This window comes from Copidosoma floridanum, unplaced genomic scaffold, assembly GCF_036245765.1.
Source record: "Copidosoma floridanum isolate Cflo_tuat_1 unplaced genomic scaffold, Cflo_Japanese_pri ptg000033l, whole genome shotgun sequence".
NCBI classification, from domain to species: Eukaryota; Metazoa; Arthropoda; class Insecta; order Hymenoptera; family Encyrtidae; genus Copidosoma; species Copidosoma floridanum.
In genome coordinates this window covers 1,463,652-1,488,713 of record NW_028321910.1, presented here as the reverse complement: position 1 = coordinate 1,488,713, position 25,062 = coordinate 1,463,652, and the positions used below count along the sequence as shown (strand labels likewise).

General features: G+C 33.2%; 1 protein-coding gene across 1 annotated transcript in view; it reads left to right on the top strand.

Moving 5' to 3' along the window:
• The first annotated feature begins 203 nt into the window (after positions 1-203).
• Positions 204-25,062, top strand: part of LOC149373290 (uncharacterized) — a 31,719-nt gene continuing 6,860 nt past the window's right edge. The window contains exons 1-6 of the mRNA XM_089597523.1: positions 204-672; positions 2,722-3,358; positions 3,941-4,349; positions 4,410-4,629; positions 4,696-4,844; positions 4,890-5,269. Coding sequence (XP_089453649.1) covers positions 204-672; positions 2,722-3,358; positions 3,941-4,349; positions 4,410-4,629; positions 4,696-4,844; positions 4,890-5,269 — 2,264 coding nt within the window. The remainder of the gene's footprint in view (positions 673-2,721; positions 3,359-3,940; positions 4,350-4,409; positions 4,630-4,695; positions 4,845-4,889; positions 5,270-25,062) is intronic.

The window sequence follows — 25,062 nt, the reverse complement described above, 5'->3', positions numbered from 1 at the left end:
GCCGAACCTGGCCGGCCGGTGCCTCGTGTTTGAGCCCTCCTCCTGTCTGTACCTTTTTCCATGTAATGTGGTGAGCCGCAGGCAGTCATGGTGTGTACGCCGATCAACGCGTGACGTCCTAAAATTGACTTAATTTTATCTTAGCATTCTGGTAATCACATTTAGTTTTTGTACACCCTAAGTGTTAATTAAATTTCAGCATCATGTCCCGAAAGTCTGCGGCACGCATTGAATACCTCGTGCAGAAGCTGCAAACGTTTTCTTTTAAGGTGCAAAATTTAAATGACCTTTTAAATAGCTCATCTGTCGACTCCGTCAATGCGGGCCTGCGGCTCGCAGACCTTCAAAAAATACACCAGGATTGCGTCCGATATTGCGATGAATTGACACTCAATCAACCTAAGCACCCTTGTTTTGATGAGTTTTTCTCGGCTGAAATGACGTATTACACGGTAGCTTCCAAAATCAAACAAATGAATCAACCTGACCTTAACAGTAGCATCACCAATACCACCATCATTGAGAGACATGAAGCCCCTAAGCTTCCAACGATCAGTGTCCCGCCTTTCAGTGGCAGCCATGAAGATTGGATGTCTTTCAAAAACTCTTTTACTGACTTAATTCATTCACGCACTGACATTAGTGATATGGTAAAACTTGCTCATCTGAAAGGTTCACTGAGGGGAGAGGCACTGAGCAAGGTAGCAGTTTTTCACATTTCTGCAGAAAATTACACACAGGCATGGAAGGTTTTAAATGAGTTTTATGATCAGAAAAGGCTTTTATTAGAAAGACATATCGATGCCGTTATGAGTCTCCCCCCTGTTGGTAAGGCAACAGCAGCAGATTTATCCAAATTAATAGATGATGCTAAACAACACTTGAGCATTTTAGAGCAGCTAGGCGTTAACATCCATCATGAATTTATAGTGAGAAGTCTAGTTAAATGTCTCCCCATAACAACTCGTAGGAGATGGCAGGAAACCCTAGCTTTAGACAAGTTCCCGACGTTGGATGAATTTTATAAATTTGTAGAAACCAACATTTTTAACCTCAAAGCAATAGAGCAGGAGTTTTCAACACCATCAGCTAGCAATAGGAAGCGACCCTCTGACAATTCTTAACTCTCCCAGAAGGCCAAGCGAACTCCTATCGATTTTAATGCTCGCTCCTTAGTGACAAATGTTTCACCCAATTGTATTAAATGCAACGAAGTTCATCGGCTTTATGTCTGCCCAGCATTTAATAAGCTTGCCCTTCAGGAGCGGTGGGATTTTGTAAAAAGTAACAAAATCTGCCGTAACTGTTTGCGCTCTCATCCACTACCTTGCAAAAACGAAAGTAGATGTAGAAAGTGTAACAGGGATCATCACACCATTCTACATGCAGACAAGAAATCAAATACAACATCTCAACAACAGACCAAAGGAACACCAAACACTCCTACTCCTGCGACCCAAAAAACTGAAAGGGAAAAATCAATTACATCAAAAACATGACTAGACCAGTACTCATTAGCATCATCAGCACATTCATTACACACACAACTTATGCCGACAGCCATCTTACAGGTACAAAATCTCAAGGGTGATTTCATCTCGGCACGAGCGTTGCTAGATTCTTGTTCTACTGTCAACTTGATCACTTCTAATTTAGCAGAGTCATTAAAGCTACCTGTTAAAGACTGTTCAGTCTCAATAGGAGCTGTTGATGACTTATGCACTATTTCCAAAAAATGCATTAAGCTTAAATTTCAATCCAATCACACCAAGTTTGGAAAAGAGTTAGAATTCCTTATTGTCCCAAAAATCACTAACCTCGTGCCAGATGAAATTTTCCCTCGTGAGTTATATCACATTCTAAAAAATATACAACTAGCAGATCCTAAATTTCACATACCTCAAGCAGTTGACATATTATTGTCCTCAGGCACTACCCTAGCAGTATTAGCTGTAGGACAATTAAATATCACTCATAATACGACTAACATAATATTACAGAAAACTAGTTTAGGTTGGATAGTGGCAGGAGGCTCAGACAACATATCAACCTCAAGAAAGGCGTCTTGTAATGTAGTAAAATTAGATTCCATGATAGAAAGATTCTGGCTAGTCGAAGAGATAGACACCGAACCCTCAAAATCTCGCGATGAGATAGCTTGTGAAAAACATTTTGTCAATAATACTCGAAGAGACCCTACAGGTCGATACATCGTGCGGCTACCTTTTCGTTGCAATAAATTTGAGTTAGGAGAATCTCATTCTCAAGCAATAAATCGTTTTTATTCACTTGAAAGAAAATTTAAGGTAAATCCCAATTTTAAAGTAGAGTATGAAAAGGTGATGCAAGAATATATCGACCTTAATCATATGTCACTAGCTAACGACACTGTAGGAGGTTATTATCTTCCTCATCATGCCATAATAAAACCATCTAGCGAGACCACCAAGCTTAGAGTAGTTTTTGATGCTTCGGCAAAGACTTCCACAGGAATTTCACTTAATGAAGTTTTACTAGTAGGTCCCACCATCCAAGACAAAATATTTGAACAAGTAATTAAATTCCGAGCCCACAAATACGTCATTACAGCCGACATAGCCCGAATGTATAGGCAGATTATCGTACATCCCGATGATCGAAAATATCAGCGTGTACTATGGTACCATAACCACCAAATCAGAACCGATGAACTTAATACCTTAACATTTTGCGTTTCATCAGCCCCATTTTTAGCCATACGCACGATTCAGCAGCTCGCCAACGACGAAGCATCAAATTCACCACGAGCTAGTAAAATACTCCTCAGAGATTTGTATGTAGATGATCTCATTACTGGAGCTGACACTCTCGGTGAGATTATTCAGATACGTGATGAAGTGATTGAGCTGTTGAGTCGAGGCGGATTTACGATACGACAATGGGCCTCTAATCACGAAGCTGCTCTTAACAACATTGATAAGAAATTCTTTGATTTAGACTGTTTGATAAAGGAAAATCCTGTTCAAAAAACGCTGGGAATCATTTGGAATTCTCAACATGACAATCTTCAATACAAGGTTCAAGTAATTGATCCTAAAGACACTTGCACTAAACGTAAACTCATATCTGAAATTTCTAAAATTTTTGACCCGCTTGGATTGGTAGGCCCAGTGTCGTTATATGCCAGAGTTTTAATTCAAGATTGCTGGAAATCTAAAATCACATGGGATGAGTCCCTGCCCCAGGAAATTCATACCAGATGGGCCACTGTTGCAGAACAACTACATCTGCTAGAAAAACTTTCGATTGATCGTCACATCTTGATTCACAATTTTGCACGAGTCGAGATACACGGGTTTTGCGATGCAAGCATACGTGGGTATGGAGTATGTATTTATTTCAGGTCCATAGATGTAAAGGGCAAAGTGTTGGTAAGACTTGCATGTGCAAAATCACGCGTCTCTCCTCTCAAAAATATGACTATTCCTCGATTGGAATTATCTGCCGCATCCTTACTCAAAAAACTATACGTTACTATGCGATCTCAATTCGAGCTTCATGTCAATCGGGTAGTGCTGTGGTCTGACTCTACCATCGCACTGCATTGGATTAGCAAGGCTCCCCACTTATTAAGAACTTTTGAATCAAACAGGGTTGCGGATATTCAAACTATCGGAGCTGAGGTCCAGTGGAAACATGTGCGAACAGATGACAATCCAGCAGACGCGTTATCCAGGGGTCAACTCCCTGCAGATTTTCTCTTAAATAACACTTGATTTTCAGGTCCGAGTTAATTGTCCCAAGCAGAGAACACCTGGCCACCCAGTGTGGAGATATCAAGTCAAGAAGACTCTGGGTTCAAACAACGATTCTGCCTTCTAACCACAAACTCAGTGTCTGAGATCTATTCTCGTTTTTCATCATACCAGACTCTTATTAAAACTATAGCTTTAATTTTTAGATGGCGCACAAAACTTAACAAAGGATTACCAATCACCGTTGAAGAAGCACGAGAAGCAGAGCTGAAATTACTGCGTAGTATACAACACGAGAATTTCCCTGTTGAGGTAAAACGTCTGTCGACCGCTCACGACACAGAGTCTGGGCAAATTTCTGTTCCTTATCGAAAAACTACCAGATTCGACAATTTACATCCATTCATAGATAACGATGGACTCTTGCGCGTAGGTGGTCGATTGAAAAATGCACAACTTGCTTACAATCAAAAACATCCAGTTTTGCTGCCAAGCAAACATCATGTAACCGATTTAATTATTCGACAATACCATCAATCTAATTTACACGGAGGAATACAATCCACTCTTTACTCAATCAGAGAACGCTTTTGGATAATTAATGGTAGAGATCAAGTTAGAAAAATTATCAGACACTGTGTGGATTGTATTCGAACCAACCTTAAACCCTTACAGGCCCAAATGGCTGATTTACCCGCAGCTCGCGTAATTGAAGCCCCAGCATTTAGTCACGTTGGTGTGGACTTCTTTGGACCTCTTTATATTAAGGAAAAACAGTTTAGAAGTAGAACAACCCTTAAGGTGTATGGATGTGTTTTTGTATGCATGATGTCCAAAGCGGTTCACATTGAACTAGCACATGATCTCTCTACGAAAGGTTTTTTAGCCGCCTTTCGTAGGTTTATTAGTCGTAGGGGAATACCCAAACACGTATATTCAGATAATGGGACAAATTTTGTAGGAGCCAATAATGAATTGAGAGAAATTTATGACTTATTTAAAACACCCGAATATGAAAACCAAATCAAAAATTACGCACTTTCTAATCGCATAACTTGGCATTTCAACCCGCCTTTATCACCTCACCTTGGCGGTCTTTGGGAAGCTGCGGTAAAGAGTTTCAAACACCATTTAAAACGCATTCTGAAAAATCAGACTCTCACATACGAACAATTGCAAACTTTACTCATTGAGATTGAGGCTATTCTAAATTCAAGACCAATATGCACTCTTTCCGCGGATCCCAATGACCCTCTAGCATTAACACCTGCTCACATACTTATAGGAAGGTCTTTCAAAACATTACCCGAGAAAAATCTTGTTTCAGTTCCTGATAATCGTCTATCCACCTGGAACTTCATAACTAAGGCTCGACAGGACTTTTGGAATCGTTGGCATACTGACTATCTCAATGAGTTCAATATCCGTCAAAAATGGCATAAATCTACTGGCGAAATCAAACCTGGTGCGGTCGTTATTCTCATCGAAAAGACAATTTCACATGGGCGGTGGCCGCTGGGTATGTGGTTCTTGAGGTGTGTCCTGGGAACGACGGCATCGCGCGAGTAGCTCAAGTCAAAACCACGACGGGCGTTTATAAACGCAATATTACTAGTTTATGTTTATTACCGATTTCCTAAATTTAACTTGCATATTACGTATTAGATAAAGTTTGCGAAGCGAATTAGTTCCATTAATAATTTTAACTTAGTCGTTGTTTCAATTACTGTTCATTTTTCAATTTAATCACTGGTTCTAGTCACTCCAAAGGAAACTCGACCGATTGTCAAGATTAGTCATAGACTTACTAAGATTGATTGTAATTTGTAGATTTAGTACAACTTAACTTGTAAATGCGTTCTAGTTGATTGAACTAGTCAATATTCTTATAATTCATCTCCATTCATTTATTTTATTTATGTTTTGCTCAAAGCTTAATGTTGATCACAATAATTCTAAATCAAAGACTTTAAATAGATTAGATTAGAGCGCTTTAAAATTAGCCTGTTTAGTTATTTATTAGTCTTATGTTTTAAATCAAATAATTCAAATAAATCAAAGATACTTCGAGCGAGAGACTGAGTTTATTTCTGTCAAATTGTTAACTCACATTCATTACCATTCAATGTAAAGCCAATGCAAATTCAAATATGTTAATAGTAACATTCTGCTCATATTAAGTTATATTTAACGTCATTTCGCAGCTCTCGCCCGGAGTATGTACAGTCGTATATGCCTTCATAAGGCTGACGACGCGATGACCCGTCATTGCTTCGTCAGCTTACAAGCATATATACATATTCACGGCGCGCACGCTTGTGCGCCGCCGCCATCTTAGGTCGTTACGCTCGCGTGCCTGCGTGCATGGCTGAGCCAGTCTGTTGAGACACCTCAATGCGTGCGGAGCTCCGTTGCCTCAAATACAAATCATACTCAATTCACCCTGACACGGCAATACCTAAATCATATTCAATTCGCCCTGACACGGCAATAACACACTCAATTCGCCCTGACACGGCAATAACACACTCAATTCGCCCTGACACGGCAATAACACACTCAATTCGCCCTGACACGGCAATCATATCTCTCTGGGCCTTTACCGGCCTTTCTCGCGAGTGCACTCGTCGACATAGTATTAGTGTCGTCAATTTGTTGTGTATCCGATAGCGTCTTAAACCCGAACAGCTGTAATTCGCGGCTCTCGTGCGTGCGTGCGGGTTTTAATTCGTAGTCGAGTCAAGTGTATGTAAATTTAGTTGTGTTCTTCAATAAAAGGGGTTTTTTTTACCGCAAGGTTTTTTCCCCTCATAAAAACGCAGTGTCTTTATTTGTTTTCCTTTTCCTTATTTTTCAACTAGGCGAGCGAGTCACCTGCGACTCTCTCGCCACAAGACAACTTATAATATTCTTAGCGATAAACTGTAATACGTCTAAAAAACGTATTCAAACATTGATTAACGTAACATATATGGAACATTCTACAAAAAGTGGCATATTTCAAGGGCCGAAATGGACAAACACTTAAAATAGAGTTTTAGTTTTTAAAATTTTTTTTCGTATTTTCCGTGACCAAAACAAACCAAATTTTTTTTGTTACAATTGAAATAAAGGCGTTCTCCATAAAAATTTGACTATATTCTCACATTTATATTGTGTATTTACCATTAAAATTTGTAAAAGTCACTATCCAAGTCGATAATCCAACATTAAACGAAGATACAAAGCATTTCGAGATTGCATTACGGGCTTTTATAAATATGTTTAAAAATCTGAATTGTGACGCACCAAATAAAAGTTAAATACTTTATGACCTAAATTCTGTTATGTTTTTAGCAGGAAACATTTTAGAAAAATTTTATATCAATATCTCCTTAAATGACGTTGTAATTGACTGGGACACGAAATAAACTGTTTTTCGTAGATAGACCCATATTAATTTAAAATCTTGTAATTTACTGATTGCTAACTGATACATATAGTATTATTATATTTGTCATATTCTTTATCTTTTAACATATACAAGCAAAATAAAGTTTTAAATGCGTTTTTTATACAACCAAATAGTCCAAAAGAATTTTCAAACAATATATTTATAATTAGTGGTACAAATAATTTGTTAAAAAGATACTATGTATTCACTTATATCTAAATAATAAATATTTAGATGTATTTAAATATATGGAAACATTTACATACTAGCATTTACCTGCACCTATTATATGACTTATTTAGATTTAGTCAGTGCCCTCCGATGAATTTAGGAATTCAAAGTGCTCAGTGATCTATTGGGGGCGAGATACAAGAAAAAAATTAAGACCAGGTGCATTTAGATTTTCTAGCTGGTTTATTGACGCAATGTTTCGCTGACCATTTGTATCAGCCTCATCATCAGGCGCAAGTACGCGATAATTCATAAGTATTATGACTTACTCGTCGCAGGTCGAATACTTACGAATTCTCACGTACTTGCGCCTGATGAGGCTGACACAAATGGTCAGCGAAACGTTGCGTCAATAAACCAACTAGAGAATCTTAATACACCTTGTATTAATTTTTTTCTTGTATTGCATACCTATTATAATTTATTTTTGATTCAATAATTATGTTTGTAGAAAAACTTCACAACATTTTGGACTCTCAAACGTTGAGTATTCTATAACAAAAATAAATAAAGAGAAAAAGTAAAAGAATACATTTTTATTTAAAATAAATTCTTACTCAAGTATAAAATCTAAGTAAAACAAACAAATCAAAGAAACTAAAATTTATTTTACAGCAGGGATAGGTATTCTAATATTTAAAAAATTAACCAAGGTATATCAAACATAAAAAAAGGAAATCGTAAATTTTTCAGAAAGTTAAGTGTTAGTATTCTTATTAATTTTCTTGTCCAAGTATGTGTCTCAGGTTAAAAAATTACCGACGGTCGCCTTACGTCTATAGACATCAATAATTGTTTACGTTCTTTTTAAATTATCTATCAGATGTACTCTTCTCTATATATTAATAAAAGATTTATCTCCAAAGATGTAAATATTATGTAAGATCACAACGGTACTAAATACATTTTTAAATACAATTTCTGTCTATTAAGCAAGCAAACAATCAATGGAGGCAAAGATGGGCTAAATAAGTAACATTATGTAGGCGTTTAATGAGAGTACTATTTTCAAATACCAATACACATGAGTATTAGTGCAGTTTGCTAAATCGATCGTTATATAATCTATTACTTTTCTTCAGCACAAGATATTGATTTTGAACATGATATTCTGTATGATGATGCCGCCCGTCGAGAAGCAGCTCAGAATAAGAGACAAAAGAAGTCTTTTCCAATAGCTTGTCAAAATGCAGTTGTAGAATCTAACATCCATAACTATTCTAATCTCCCTTTACCGAAGAAATAGAACAAATTAACACTTGATTTTACAGAAGAATTTGGTACGTCACTCACTACTATTGTGTTAATTTTATATTTTACCAGAAACGTGCAGTACTTTTTACTTTAGATATTAACTGCGCTCTTATTAGTAAAAACAGTGTTTATCACGTGAGCATAACTCAACTAGAACATTAAATGAGACCCTTTGACATGGATGGCTGGTGCTCATGTGTAGAAAATAGTAGTTTTCGTACCATGGGTGCAAAGTAAAATCTCGCCCGAAGGGCGGGGTTTTTTTATGTTTATACCCAAAGTCCAAACGAAGTTTTTCTTTCAGAGGGCGAAAAATGATTTAAGGGCGCATAGACTTTAAGCCCATGCTAAGAAAATACTATTTTCTAGTGCAGATATTTTTTATACTTCGGGATTTCACCATACCCCATACTAAAATAATGTTTCGTAAAAGTTTGTAAAGGCTTGTATTTACAAACCGAGAAGTATACGGTACGTGCCGACGGCGAGGGCCATAACAAGGATCGTAAGGAAGCCTTTACGAACGAGTTCCTAATACTTTTTTTCTTCCTGTGAACACTACATCAAGCCACGATAGTGCTATTTTCAAGTTAGAAAACGGAATAAGTATTCTCTGAGGAGAAAATCAAATATCTAATGAGTAAAAAATGATTCTTTTTGTATTATAAAATTTGGAATGAGATTGCAATTCTCTTAATTATCAATAATCATTCATTTCATACATTAAAATATTTCTAACGTAAAAAAGTATTATTTATATTATTTTATTTTAAAATAATATGTACTTGGAACTGTTATAGGGATAAAAATATGACTACATATACCACGCAGTTGTCTAACTCTAAAGTAATACGTGGGGCCCAAAATATAATAACTAGTTTGTCATAAACAAGAAAAACAACACAGTAGAAAAATTAAAATTAATAAAATTACAAATATGCGGCTTTTTGTGTTTACTCATATCAATTCACAAACATTGAGTCTAGGCACCCATTATCTTTATGATACAAGCGTTGAATCTTTGTTTTTCTCAAAAAACGTCTATGCAACAACCATTTACTTTATGATAAAAATTTAAAAACTTTATTTTCATCTAACAAGACATAATTTTATCATCTTAAAATTGTATATGGTAGCATCTTATTTTTATACAAAAGTATCGGATTTTTATTACTGTGACATGTTGCTGGATGGCTGATAAGGGAAGGTAGCATTACTCATATGTACATACATATAGAGTGCACGTTGACTATATTTTTCCTGTTCACTCTGCTACATTACTCCTGTATAATACATTTCATTCGCTACATTATACAAGAATCATTTAAATACGTTTTTCTATTTATCAGATATCTAAGTTCTTTGTGTCGCGTACTCGGGGGGCTGGAATTTTAAAACCGACAGATTTTTTTTTTTTAATCGGAAGTCTCTTCCTCTCAAGTTTCCCCCCTTATCCCGTCCCCCTCACCTACTGTTCTCTACACCCTTCCCCTTCCCCCACTATATATGTATATCTGCCAACCGTGACTTGTTACTCTTCTGCACACCTTTGCCCACCATTCCCCCCCACACTCCCAAGCAATTAATTTTTAAACAAGTTTAAATTTCATTTTCCCACAATAATTTTTTTTTGACTTTAAATTTTTTTCTCTTACAATTCTAAAAAAAAAAAAAAACATTTTACAATAAAGATAAGAGATTTGAACCCTTGGCCTCCTGCATACGAGTCCAGTACCTTACCCACTCTGCTACGAGCGCTGCTGACTACAGAAACTCGGTTTTTTGTACTTATCGTGTGGTTCGTAACATTCATATTCCATTTTTATATGCCTTCACTGATAATACATTCAATTCATAATAAATTATGTATTTGTTTTCTAAATACTTAATACATCTAAAAAAAAAAAAAAAAAAAAAATGTAGAATACAGTTGAAGAACGTATCAATGGTTTTTAAAAGCGCTTATTTCGAATTCAACAAATAAATTATGTTACAATATCACATAATTACATAAATAAAGTAATTCAATCACAAATGAATTATGTAAGATCATTGTATAAATATATTTCGAGTTTCATTTTAATGGTCTTTAAGGGCACTTATTTTGAATTTGATAAACAAATAATGGCACAATGTCATTGAGTAATTATGTAAAAATAAAACAAAAATTGTAATAATGAGCTATAAAATCGCAAAAAAAAAGTAAAAAAAAATTTTTTTTTTTAAATTAATGAACTAAAATATGAAAATAAAATAAAATAAAATTACAAAAGACACGAATAAATACAAGGGAATGATAAAAAATGAAATAAGAAAGGGAATGAAAAAAAAAAGATTAAATATGAAAATAAAAAAAGAAATCAAATAAAGGAAATACAAAACAGTGAAAAAAAATGTAATTAAATAAAATATGAAAAAAAATAAAACAAGAAATGAAAAAAAAAAAAAAAACAAGAAATAAAGAAAAAAATGAAACAAAAAATTAAAAAACAGAAAAAAAATAAAAAAATTATAAAGGAAATTAAAACAACAAACCAGGGGGTATTAATGGGTCATGGGACTCATGGTAAGAACGAAGTTCTTTAAACATGAGATGAGTATAGACACAATTTCTCAGGTAACAAGGGGGTCGCCAGATCCACTGGAGGAACGAAGCTCTGTAAACGTTAGTACTGCATTCATGTTGTGTACTAAAACAAAAACTTGAAAAACGAATAAAAAAAAAAAAAAACAATAGATTAGTACTCACGATGGTTGAGCTTTGTGAGTACTGTATTTATGCACGACGTTCTCACGAAGTTCAACCATCGTGAGTAATAATCTATTGTTTTTCTTTTTTTTTATTCGTTTTTCAAGTTTTTGTTTTAGTAAACAACATGAATGCAGTACTAACGTTTACAGAGCTTCGTTCTTCCTGTGGGTCTGGCGACCCCCTTGTTACCTGAGAAATTGTGTCTATACTCATCTCATGTTTAAAGAACTTCGTTCTTACCGTGGGTCCCATGACCCATTAATACCCCCTGGTTTGTTGTTTTAATTTCCTTTATAATTTTTTCATTTTTTTTTGTTTTTTAATTTTTTGTTTTTTTCTTGAAAAACACTCAAGGGACACTGTCGGCCCATAATATGTAGAAACGTTGTTTTTTCAATTAAATATTAATTGTGGCACATTACTGCTTTACATACTGAGTTTTGAGTTCAAAACACTATTACTAGTCTAAGCATCGGGCTCTGAAATGTTCAGCGTGAAACTTACTAGATTCTGCGTTTACGAGATACTGACGTGTGGAATGTATTAGGTGTTGTGGTTACAAAAGCTTGGAGCGCGTTACTTACTAATTCAAACCTGTACAAAAGTTGTTTTCAGCTTCTTTTCAATATACATGGTATTGTTTTGGATATTATTACTTTGATACTCTATTGCTACTCAGTGATCCTATAAATTTATTATAGCTCCACTTTTAACTTAAGGGCCACTCATTTTTAAAAGTATTGTCGGTCATTTTAAGGACGTTTTCGTGTTATCAAAAAAATGTACGGTTTTCCCAGATTTTTTTACCTTGTATGTAGTTTAGTGTATAGAAAAAGACAAAGTTAAAATTGTAACTTGTGCTCTTGTGGCTATTTTAAAAAATTTATATCGTTGGACCTAGATGTCTGATTTTTAATTTTTTTAGTTTAAATTGTTAATAATTTTACAAAGAACAAATGTTGTTAAAATGAGAAACTTTTACTACGTAGCTTATTAATAAATGACATACTGTTTTTAAATTTCTTTATGTTGGTAGTCTAAATCAGATGTCTGTGTGCAAGTGGAAACACGCGCGCGCGCGCGCGCACACACACACACACACACAACATATCATACAGCCAGTATACTGCTATGCAATGCTACAAACATTTGCTCGCTGACGAGTCCGCCTCCCCTTCCTCCTGCCGCAACTTTTGCATTCGTGTATATATTAACTCAATTTTAGTAAGTACTTTATTATTAACGTACTTAAAGCCAGTCTGGAGAAAATTGAAGCTTCTCATCTTATTGATAAGGTCGATCTGATTGGATAGCTTTATTTTATTATTTATTAATTAAGTAGCTATTTTATTAGAAATCAGAAGACAAATAATCAAATGCCAAGTGATCATAAATTTGATCAATTTTTTCAGCCCTTAATATGGAATTTCAATCTGAAATTTTAGTTGATACCCCTCATCAAGAAGCAATTCGAAAACAGAATGCTTTCTCACACAAATCTTACCCAAGTCAAATTGCAGGCCCTTCAAGTGCTTATGATCCCTATACTATTCATGTCCAGAAGAAACGTAGTTTGGTAAATGAAGAATTGATGCCACACTTGGATCGTAAGACGCCCAAAGAGAATTAAAACTGATAAGACTACTTTCTGTCAAGAATTCTATGATACATTTACAACAAATGCAGAGCACAAAGTAACATCAGTATTTACAAAATAGTATGGTGAGTCAATCACTTTCATGTTATTAATTTTATATTTTAAGGGTGATAAATGGAGGCCCAGAACTTTTTTCGTAGTTGTGTTACCCATAAAAAGTAGAGCTTTAAATCATATAACGTAGGGTCTCCAGCTATTTTTGACACGTTCAATACTTTCCTGTCTTTTAAAATAAAAAAATCCTGAAAGTCTGTCGATACTATTAATATAGTTTCCGTCACATAAGCGCCATTTCGAGTAGGACTACCCAAAAGCCTGAGGGACCTGCGAAGTAGAGTTTCTTACGTTCGAATATTGTAACAATATCAACAACTTTTCTCGGCCACATATAAATCTAATACATAAGCTGTCAGAAACAAACTGATCTTATTATATGTTGAAATATTTTGTTTAATTTTTAGAACATGAAAAAATACATTAAAATATGAAAATTAGTATTTTTGAAAAATCCACAACTTTTGTACTCACAACTTTGGGGTATAATGCCAACGCTGTAATGAAATGGGCAAAAACTTCTTTTTTATTGTTTTTAAATATGTATTGCCTTCTAGATCAGCAGAATTATAATTTAAACAGAAGTGTACCATGAAAACAGGTTGTAATTCTATGAGATCTATACTTTTTGTCAACCATGTATACATATACCTTTAATGAAAATAATAAAAGATATAACGAAAAGAATGATTTTCTTGGATCCATAACTTTTTTTCTAATACTTAATGTAAAGGACTTTAAATTTTAAAAATATAAAAAAAAAACTGATTTTTGAACCTGTAAAATAGAACCTGTTTAACTATGAGGGCATAAAAATACCTTTTTCGGGGTATACATAAGTCAAAAGTTATATTTGAGATCCACACTTTTTCTTTTATGTTACGTTTTTAAATAAAAAGTTAAGCATTGTATTACAGGTCATTATTATATTGCATTTTAGAAAGTGTCTGTACAAAAAATGTCTTTTTTTACTATAATATATAATACTAATTCCCTAAAATTCCATGATTCAACAAATAATATGAATGTATAGTATTTTTATTAGTAGCTTTTCACTAAGATAGTTTTTTAATTTTTCTGATAAAAATTTGCTAAGAAACGTATAGTATAAGAATATAGCTTGCAATATAAATGCAAAAAATATTAGAAAAGTAATTTGTAAATTTTAACGTCTTTAAAAATAGTTGAGCTACAAAAGTAGTCCTTAAATTCATTACATCAAATGAAAAAAAAAATTCATGTTTAAAATTCAAGTAACCATAAAAAATAAAAACAAGCGGCAAAATTTATGCATGACACCATGTCTTGCGTGGAAGGCACGACCAATCTACAAGGTGCCAGAGCAAAAAATGTAAACTAACAAACACTAAGCCATTTTATGTGCTTCTTGTACGTGGAGTGAACGATGGAAATTTGGACTTTCAGTATATGAGACTATGATTTTTTAAATACTTACATGTTGTTACAAATATCAAACTTTTTGACTGTGTAGTAAATAACAAAGAAAATAAATATAATTCCTTAACATTTGTATCAAAATGATTCTTGGTCTACGAAAACTAGCATTAAGGTGGTTCTTCACCTAACCCATTTACTTAAACTTACTTACAGGGAAACTTGGAGGACTTGTTATTAAAGTTATAAGGCATCTTCTCTTAAAATTTTAAGTCCCTTTATCAGGCAAATTTTTTAAAACGAGTCAGTCAAAAAATGCACTTTTAACATGTATTCTTGTGTAGGTTACTTTTCCATACTACGATATCATGTAATATCTCGTAAAGTAGACTTAAGATCGTAATAGAAAAAGTTTGTAGTGAAAGAAGTACTTTCCAGCTTTCTAATAATATAACAAAAGTTTGGGCTAATCAAGGAAATAGTACACGATATTTAATCGTAAACGTAATCAGTTATTGATCAGCGAGAGCGAAATGTCTGCCGTGTGAACGAGCAGACGCTCGGATCGCGCGCGCAAATTAAAAATGACTCACTTACTAAAATGGCAATAAGACAATCAGTAAAATTATTTGATGATTAATATTTGTTGAAAATGAAAATTAGAATTCATTTTTGTGTTAAAAACGTACATAAAGTAATCATAACAAGAAGCATATCAATATTTCGGAAACATCGGATAATAAAAACAAAAGTGAAGGGGTTACGTTTGTGCGGCAGACGACGCTCGACGATTGTATAATATTATATAGGTACATGCAGAAATCGGCGGCAACGTCTGCTTAAGTAGGAGCGTACATGCCATTTTTAGAACCTTGCGTCAAAAAAAAATTTTTAGAACGAAGTTCGTTATGTCGCGTACTCGGGGTGCTGGAATTTTAAAACCGACAGATTTTTTGAAACGGAAGTGGTTTACCCGAAGTCTCTTCCTCTCAAGTTTCCCCCCTTACCCCGTCCCCCTCACCTACTGTTCTCTACACACTTCCCCTCCCCCCACTATATATGTATATCTGCCAACCGTGCCGTGTTACTCTTCTGCACACCTTTGCCCACCATTCCCCCTCACACTCCCAAGCAATTAATTTTTAAACAAATTTTTATTTTATTTTTCTCACAATAATTTTTCTTTAACTTAGAAACACTTTCTTTTACAATTCTTTAAAAAAAAAAACATTCTCCACGTCAGAGATTTGAACCCTTGACCTCCTGCATGTGAGCCCAGTACCTTACCCACTCTGCTACGAGCGCAGCCGATTAGAGAATCGCGGTTTCTTGTACTTTTCGTGTGGTTCGTAACTATAATATTCCATTTTTATATGCATTCACTGATAATACATTCAATTTATAATAAATTATGTATTTGTTTTCTAAATAATACATCTTCAAAAAAAAAAAAAAAATGAAAAAATAAAATATGAAAAAATGAAATATGAAAAAATAAAATGTAACATTAAATAATATTGAAAAAAAATGAAATGAAATATGAAAAAAAACGAGAAATGACAAAAACAAAAAAAGGGAATGAAAAATATAAGATTAAATAGAAAAATAAACAAAGAAATGAAATAAAGGCAATACAAAAAAATGAAAATAAATAGAAAAATTAAAAAAAATGAAATAAAAGAAATACAAAAAAATGAAAAAAAAAAAAAAAAATGGGTGGTGGGACCCACGATAGAAGTGAAACTTCACGTATCAAATATTGAACTCATTTTATACAGAAAATTATATAAGAAGCAATCATATGTGTTATTGCTACAAGTAAAATAAGTTAATTTCTTTCAATAACATTAAACAAGTAAAAAAAATTTTGTATTGGAAATGGCTGAAAATCATGTTTTCATCAAACCGAATTGTACGCTTCGATTGTTTTTTCCCCTTTCGTAAACCCATGAAAATTGGTATTTTCGACTTATGTTGCTTCTCCTTTGAGATATGGTGTTTTTTCTAATTTTTTGAGGTTATGTTGTCACGAAAACACTTTAAATTTCTTCACGCACATCTGCATTAATGTTTAAAGTATACTGCAATTTTTTCGTAATTTATAACTCCAATTTCATAAAGATAGACCGCAAATACGAATTTAAGGTTATGTAATCATAACAAATGACACCTCAATTTGTGCGTCCCAATATTTTATTACCCCTTTAGGATGCCCGTAAGAAATCGGTATTTTTGGCCTACTTTGCTTCTCCGTCGAGATATGACGATTTTTCTTATTTTATAAGGTTATATTGTTATAAAAACACTTTAAATTAATTTGTGGACATCTCTATTAATTTTCAAGGTATAATATAATTTTTTTTCGATTTATAACTCATATGTCAGAAAAGTACAACTAAAATACGAATTTGAGGTTATTTAATAACAAATAATACCTCATTGCACACACACACACACACACACACACATATCTTACTAATATATAAAGCAAAGTCGCTAAAACCGTTGTAATCGTTAACCGCGAAAACTACTGAACCGATTTTGCTGAAATTTTGCACACTGATTCATGATGGTTTCTAGATGGTTTTAGTATAGTTTTTATCTTAAAAAATTTAATAGCAATAGCAATAAATGAGCTCAAAGTTTTGCAAAAATACGCCAGCTTTTCACTTTAGTTCAGTAAAATCCGCTAGGTGGCGTCGACATAAAATCGAAGCTACCTGCAACATAATTGAATAAGTGTGGTTAAAATAGGCCGGAGCGTATCTATAACTGTATAGTTGAGCTTCGGCAGCTCATCAAGCTGTTCAGAGAATGCTGGTGATAGTCCTGCAGCTGGGTATCCCGGTTACGGACGACACTCTTCTCTAAGGGGGAAGGAACCTAAGTGTCCCTTCACCCTGAATCTCGACGAGTGCGATCAAAGAAAAATAAGTTAATTCCAACCGATGCCGTCTCTGCCAGAATACCATGAGACATATCTAGCCAGAGCACAATCTGCACCAACTCTTCAGAGTTGTGTGGAAGTCCCACCTTCCCACTTCCCACCTGGTGTTGTTAGAGAATTTGTGACTACAAATGTAAGCAAGGGAAAACAGCTCTGAGGGGCACGGGAAGCCACAATGGCTACCATCTTGGTAGTCGCGTCCCCAACGCGCTTACCCACATGTTCCCGTCTAAAGATGAGCAATTGAGCAGTTGGTTATCCGGGGAACGACCCGAGACGAGATATTCTTTGGTCAGCGGCGTACCTCCCTCCATCACAGTCTCCGTACATTGAGACTCCCAGGGTAAGAATCAAGCAACCCGTAGCCAGCTCTTCATCATCAGGAATAATAATAAAGAATAGCCTGGAAGTTTCATTACTGGCGCTTTTTAGGGCCATTATAAGTATTTACGTTCCCTACTTAACCATCAATTTCATCGGTTCTTTTTAGGGGCTACCTTAGTGTAAACTACCTTGCCAACAAATACATTTTTATTACCATTTCCGGAAGCGATTCGTCAACTAAAAGACTATATTAACTAAAGACGGGCACTATTAAACCAAGTCAGCTATTCACTGGAAGACGTCACCTGCGGAGTTGTTCTTCGCAAGGCTGGGAAACCCGGTGACCGACGACTCTATATTACCCTCTCGACTCTAAGCATTCAACCAGGAATCACTGATCCTCTCCAAGGTCTGCGCTGGGCAAACCTATAACAGCTATAAAGGAAAAAAAAACTTGAGCCAACGGGACAGCACCCACTGGACAAGTATCACTAACCAATCTCCCCATCTAAGATCACCAAAACAACTAAATCTGCAAAATAAAAAAGGTGCTTTAGACACCAACGTCTTTGACGTTATACCGGGAGACGTTGGGAAAGAGCACTACAACTAGCCCCAAAGCTTCGGACTTTGTAATTTTTCTCCCAATCAGTCTGGGTCTTCAACAGTAAGCCAAAGAAGATCACCCTGAGGTATCCAGGCAGTCACAACTGCTGTTAACTGCAGTCAAGAAAGAGTTAACTTAAGAAGCTCACCGGTCTTTTTTAGGGCCATCGGACGTCGAACTACCTTGACAACAAATGTATTAAAATTAAAAAAGTTGACTGAAAATAGCCTTTAGGGGTGATAAAAGTCGTAAGCATACCAATAGTCGCAAAAGGGTATATTGGAAAGAAAACCTCAAATGTATCTAATGAATACAATTTGAGGCGTCAAGAAACTGACACAGAAAATTTATCGAGATTGAAACAGCAGCGTCAAAATCGTCAACTTAAGAGTCCATTACGTAAGAGATCAGCTTTTCATTGTACCCTCACAGCAATCTCTGAAATCTTTAAAGATCCTACTTCAGATTTTTTAATGAGTAGAAAATGTATTTGTGTTTTTGAGGCAATAAAAATGTTGGGTTTAAGGTCCAGGACTTTGTTGCTCTGGTAATAAAATTGTGAGATATGAGAAAAAACAATTTTTTTTTAATATAAATTTTTTGGGGGTTTTAAATCTCAACAGCTTTAAAAAATAGCCCTTTTTGTCAATTACACAGAAGAAACCAAATCAACAACTTCTTATAGCCATCGATTATTTTATGGCATAAAGAACGCACAGTACTTTTCAGCATAATTATTTTTTTGAATTTGTACACCTTATTATTTGACCAAATAAACTATATGGATTCCGAAAAAATATGTTTTTAATAAGAAGATTTTCGTTCTGAGATGTATCGGGAATATGTGTAAAATATTCTAACTAAAAATGTTTCACATTACGTGTCAACACACTACGGTGTTTTATTTAGTAAGTCTCGGGCGAAGCCGAGACGGGGGGCTTCTAGTATATATATATTCGTAAAAATTTGAGCATGTAGTAGCAAGGGGAGCGAGGCAGAGAGAAATGCCGTCCCACGTCCCACTCTACGCGTATATGCACTGCTCTTGTGGCAAGAGGGACGAAGCAGAGAGAGAGAGAGAGAGAGAGAGAGAGAGAGCGGCTGGAGTTGGAGTAGTAGAGATGCCTGTTAGTATAGCATGTGGTGGCAAGGGGGACGCGGCAGAGAGAGAGAGCGGCTGGAGTGGTAGGGATGCACTGCTAGTATAGTATGTGGTGGCAAGGGGGACGCCGAGAGAGAGAGAGAGAGCGGCTGGAGTGGTGGGGGGCTCAGAAATTTCGTGTCGCTTGAAAAAATTCACAACGTGCCATAAGAAGTTTCACTTAAAAAAAAAAGTAATGAAATTAAATATGAAAAAAAATGAAATGAAATGAAAAAAAAAAAAAAACGGAAAAAAAGGAAAATAAATGTAATAAAATTAAACAAGAAATGAAAACAAAAAATTAAATAAATGAATAAAATATAAAGGGACTTAAAACAACAAACCAGGGGAGATAAATGGGTAATGGGACCCACGGTAAGAACGAAGTTCTTTAAACATGACATGAGTATAAAAACACAATTTCTCAGGTAACAAGGGGGTCACCAGACCCGTAGGAAGAACGAAGCTCTATAATCGTTAGTACTGCATTCATGTAGTTCACTAAACAAAAACTTGAAAAACGAATAATAAAAAAATAGTTTAGTACTCACGATGGTTGAACTTCGTGAGTACTGTATTTGTACTCACGAAGTTCAACTGTCATGAGTACTGAACTGTTTTTTTTAAAATTTTTTTTTTATTCGTTTTTCAAGTTTTTGTTTAGTGAACTACATGAATGCAGTACTAACGTTTATAGAGCTTAGTTCTTCCTACGGGTCTGGTGACCCCCTTGTTACCTGAGAAATTGTGTTTTTATACTCATGTCATGTTTAAAGAACTTCGTTCTTACCGTGGCTCCCATTACACATTGATCCCCCCTGGTTTGTTGTTTTAATTCTCTTTATATTTTGTTCATTTATTTAATTTTTATTTCCATTTCTTGTTTAGTTTTATTATATTTAATTTCCTTTTTTTCATTTCTTTTTTTTTATAACTCTTACTCTGACTTTATTAGCTTGTTTATTTGTATGTAAATGCAATGATATTATAGTCAAGTGCCAGTACAACATATTTTATGTTGCAAATAATACGCTAATCGAAAATTAGAAAACCACAGGGTCCCGTGTCGCTTTGATACGGCACCATCGTGAAGAACCACCTTAATTGGAATACTCGACTGCCTGATTGAAAGCTTAAGCTCAAATGTCGAGTTTAATTACGAGCAATTGTTGCATAATTCAAACGTACACATAAATTAACATTTTATTATGTTGTTTCTAATATTTTATAACTACGATGAACTTAAAATTTAATTGTTATAAATACATTGTATATAATAAGTTAAAATAAGTAGCACACTGTAGGTATCAAAAATTGCTTTAAAAAAAACGTGTTTTAAAAGTTATAATATTTTTTAAAGTGTCTTTGAATCTTTCCAAACTGTCAAAAGTTACATTAAATTATTAATGCTACGACGAATATCTTTTTATTATATCTTTTAATGTGCAATATAACTATTTTTAAGGAGTTTAGGTAATTAAACTAATACTTATTTTTAAACTATGCAACTAGTAATAGGTTACGAAATGAGAGATGTATAGTGTAAGGCTATGTTTTATTTATGTTTGGTTAATGTAATCAATAGTCAGACCATGTCACCCTTTTATTAAAATTGTGTTTACTAATTATTTTAATTTCTGAATACTTTCTTAAACAGTTTGAAGCTGTGTTCGGAAAACCATCTCGGTACTGAAAAAGTGACAGGTAAGAACATATTTTATGTCTTAATAGTATGAGTACAATTTATTTTTCTTTATTAGCTGCGAACATAATCCTTTAAAGATATAGCTACTTATTTTCATCATTGAAAAAAGAAATTAAGTATTATGAAAATAATATTTTCTTTATTGTATTGTCATACTATATGTGTCTCCTGAATGTGTGTAGTATGAGGAATTCAACAGACATTTTAGATTTTGGGTAAGATTTATCTTAAAACCTAACCTAATACTAATAATATTTATGGACTGATAATTTACATACCCCACTATAAAAACTTTCAATAATTTTAAAACTATATATATTAATATAAGTACCACATGAAGTGATTTTATGAAATTATTGATAAAAAAAATTAAATTAATTTTTTTGGGTGACAGGCACTTTTGTTAAAGATAAACTTGATTCTAATGTTAAATAAATCCCTAGGTTTTCGAAATGGAAATTCCTTCTCTCCATAGAGGCTATAATAATAATAAAAATAATAATAATAATAATAATAATAATAATAATAATAATAGCATAGTAACACTTGAAAACTCTCCTAGTGTGTTATCCGTTTATTATTATAGATGGACATCATAATCATATTGTTTTGATAATTGTTTCATTTTAGGAATATCATTGTCAATGTCTTTTATGTCACTGAAAAAATTTGTATGAGTTACAGTAAATTTTAGTCATGTAAATCGTACGAATTAAAGGAGTAACACAAATGTTAAAAAATTCGTTGGATTGCTCAGGCATACCTAAATCTTAGACAGATACAGCAGGTATACTGAATATATTTTATAATAAAAGAGACTATTGCCATTTTGTTAAACCAATACCTCGGTAATTTTACGAGAACTGCGATATTTTGAGGCGTAAAATAAGGTTTTCGAAATTTAGTGTTTATTTATTTATTTAAATAATTTTTTATTATTATTCTTTCTATTATAAGCTTAGCTTTACTACCCGTAAACTTGGGGGCCAGGTTATATGGTCATTAGTCAAAAACCCAAACAATTGTAAGAGCTATTCTTAAAGAACTTCATATCACTGCGATAGTAATTAGCAAAAGACGTGTGCTGTTATCGAAATTTTTGGCAATTCCAGAGCCCTAAATGGTAATGTAGGAACAAAATATAGTTTGACACATCTGCTACCAAACACCTTCGTACATAAGGTCACATAGTCTGACTTGAAATACATGAACAGTGTTCTCGTGAACTCCGCAATCAACAAAAAGCGATTTATATCAAGCTCCCAATAAACGATTACTTGGTCAAATTAAACTACTCATCAAACTGCAAGTCAGCTTTATAAATAAAACATCTCATACTTTTATTAAAAAAAAGTTTTTTACTATTGCTTTATACTACGATAACCTAATAATCCTTATTACTTTAAACTGTCATTATCAATGCAGGGTAAAAAATGTAAAAAGTAAATGCATAAGTACTATAAGCCGATAAAAATAAAATGTTTAAATTCTCCATATTATAATTATGATTGTACGTCGTGTTTTTGAATCTTATGATCAAGCTTCCATTATTTTCATTTAACTTCAAAAACGTATTCAAGAAAAGTTATTTAAGATCTTTAAAAAAAATTAACGACTCGAAATAATGGAATCCGACGTTTGTTTGCATCGGCTTAATGGAATACTGCAGTTGTAATGAAATAACCCCTACTTAAGTATAACATTTAAACATACTTGATTTTAGATAAATAAAAATAGTTGATTAGTTCATTTTTTTTTAATTATATCGAAAATATTTTTTTTTTTAAGTTTATTTGTAAAAAAACCATATTTTTACCTTTTGCATCAAAGTTGATTTTTACACGAATGTAACAGAGAATAACAATTATTACTACACTTAAAATTGTGGACAGTCGTGAAAAAAGTAACTATTGAAAATTAAAAATTTCATTACAATTTTTGTTGAAGACCTCGTACTTTCTTACTCCGAATTATCTTGATTTAAGAACAGAGGTAATTTTTTGCATACAACAAAATACTTGTACAAGAAATGAAATGAGATGAAAAAAATAATAATGAATTAGTATCGTTCGAGAGAAATTTTACAATTATATGGTGTTTATTTTAAATTTACTAATAACTTGAATCAAAATCCATGAGTTCGTAAGTATTATCATCAGTAAGATTTTTTAATAATATACTATTGTTTAAAAATTGAAACATCAATATTATTTGCATAAACAGTAAGCTAAAGAAAGCTATCATCGTCAATAAGGCCTCAAAAACAATGTTATCATACATACAAACTAAAAAAAAAAAAAAAAGTTTATGGAAGTCATAGAAAGCTTGAAAAGTATTACAATAAATCAACGTATCATAGAATTAATTCATAAACTTAAAAATTTGTGTTAGAGTGCAAATCACTGAAAAATTTCAAAATAAATTTTAAAGCTGTAAAAATGAAATTGTTGTCGTAGTTGTGCCTATACTAATAAATGTACAATGCGATTTATTTATTAATAGACCCAAGCATGGTTATGTGGTCAGTGCTTTTTTTAACAAATGTGACCCAATATTATTTGATTCCTATATGAACAAATAATCTTAAATGGTTATGGTATTTAAAATAGCCAAGACAATATGACCAGTTGTGTTATATTTGTAAGTAAATCTATGTTGTCAGCAATGCAGCTTTGAATAATAATCAAGTAGAACTATTAAGTACGTATAGGTTTACGAAAATGGTTCAGTTTCTAATACAATTTTCAATAAACGAGATCTAGTGTTTTTCTTGTAGCATTATAAGTACATTTTTCATTGATCAAGGTATTGGAATTTTGTCAAGAAGACGTGACCAATTGTAAGCTTATTGTACTCGTATTTATATTGGAATAATTCATCCATTAGGAAATAAAATAATAAATTTAAATGAGAGTAACTTAGTAATTTTGGTTTTGTAGTCTATGCGATTGCTAATTAACGTGATCTGGAATTATTTGGTTTCTTATAAACAAATGATGACAATAGGTTACGGTATTATTTATTGTTGTGATTACATGACCAGTTTTTTGTTCTCAGATTTAAATTATTATTTTAAAGTATGTAGTAGTTAATGTATGTTTTCTGATAAAATTTATCCACAAAATAATTCACAAAAATGGGTACGTCACCTATGCAATTTTTAATAAACGTGATCTTTTATTTTGTAATATTATTAAATATGAAATTACAAGTGATTATGTTATTAAGAACTGTCAAGGAGTTGTGACCAGTTGTGAGTATTTTGTATTTAAATTGTTATTAAAAAATGATACTGTAATTGTTACCATTAAAATTCGAGTTTTATTATAATATTGGTTATTTTGTCCGTACAATTTTTAATAAACGTGATCTAAACATATATCTTTTATGATGTCAAGTGATTACGGTATTAATTATCGTCAAGATAATGTGACCAATGTAGTATTCGAATGTTAATTAGCACTACAAATAGTTCAGCTATTAACTACATAAGCTAAAACTTATTTGATCTATTGGCAAAAAATACGGTTACATTTAAAATTAAAATGTCTTATAAACGCGATCTAGCAATTGTGATTTTATTTATGTCTTAATATTGCGATTGATTATGGTATAAAATCGTATTAAAAACTTTTGACCAAATTGGTAATTTTTTGAAATGAAATACGTGTATCATTCAATTCTAAACTTACTCATAAACATGGTTTCGTTGTCTATTATGTAATTTTCAGTAAACGTGATCTAGCTATTTTTGAATTCTTATTGATTCAATACTTACAAGTGATTATGGTGCTAAAAAATGTCAAGATAATGTGACCAGATGTTAGA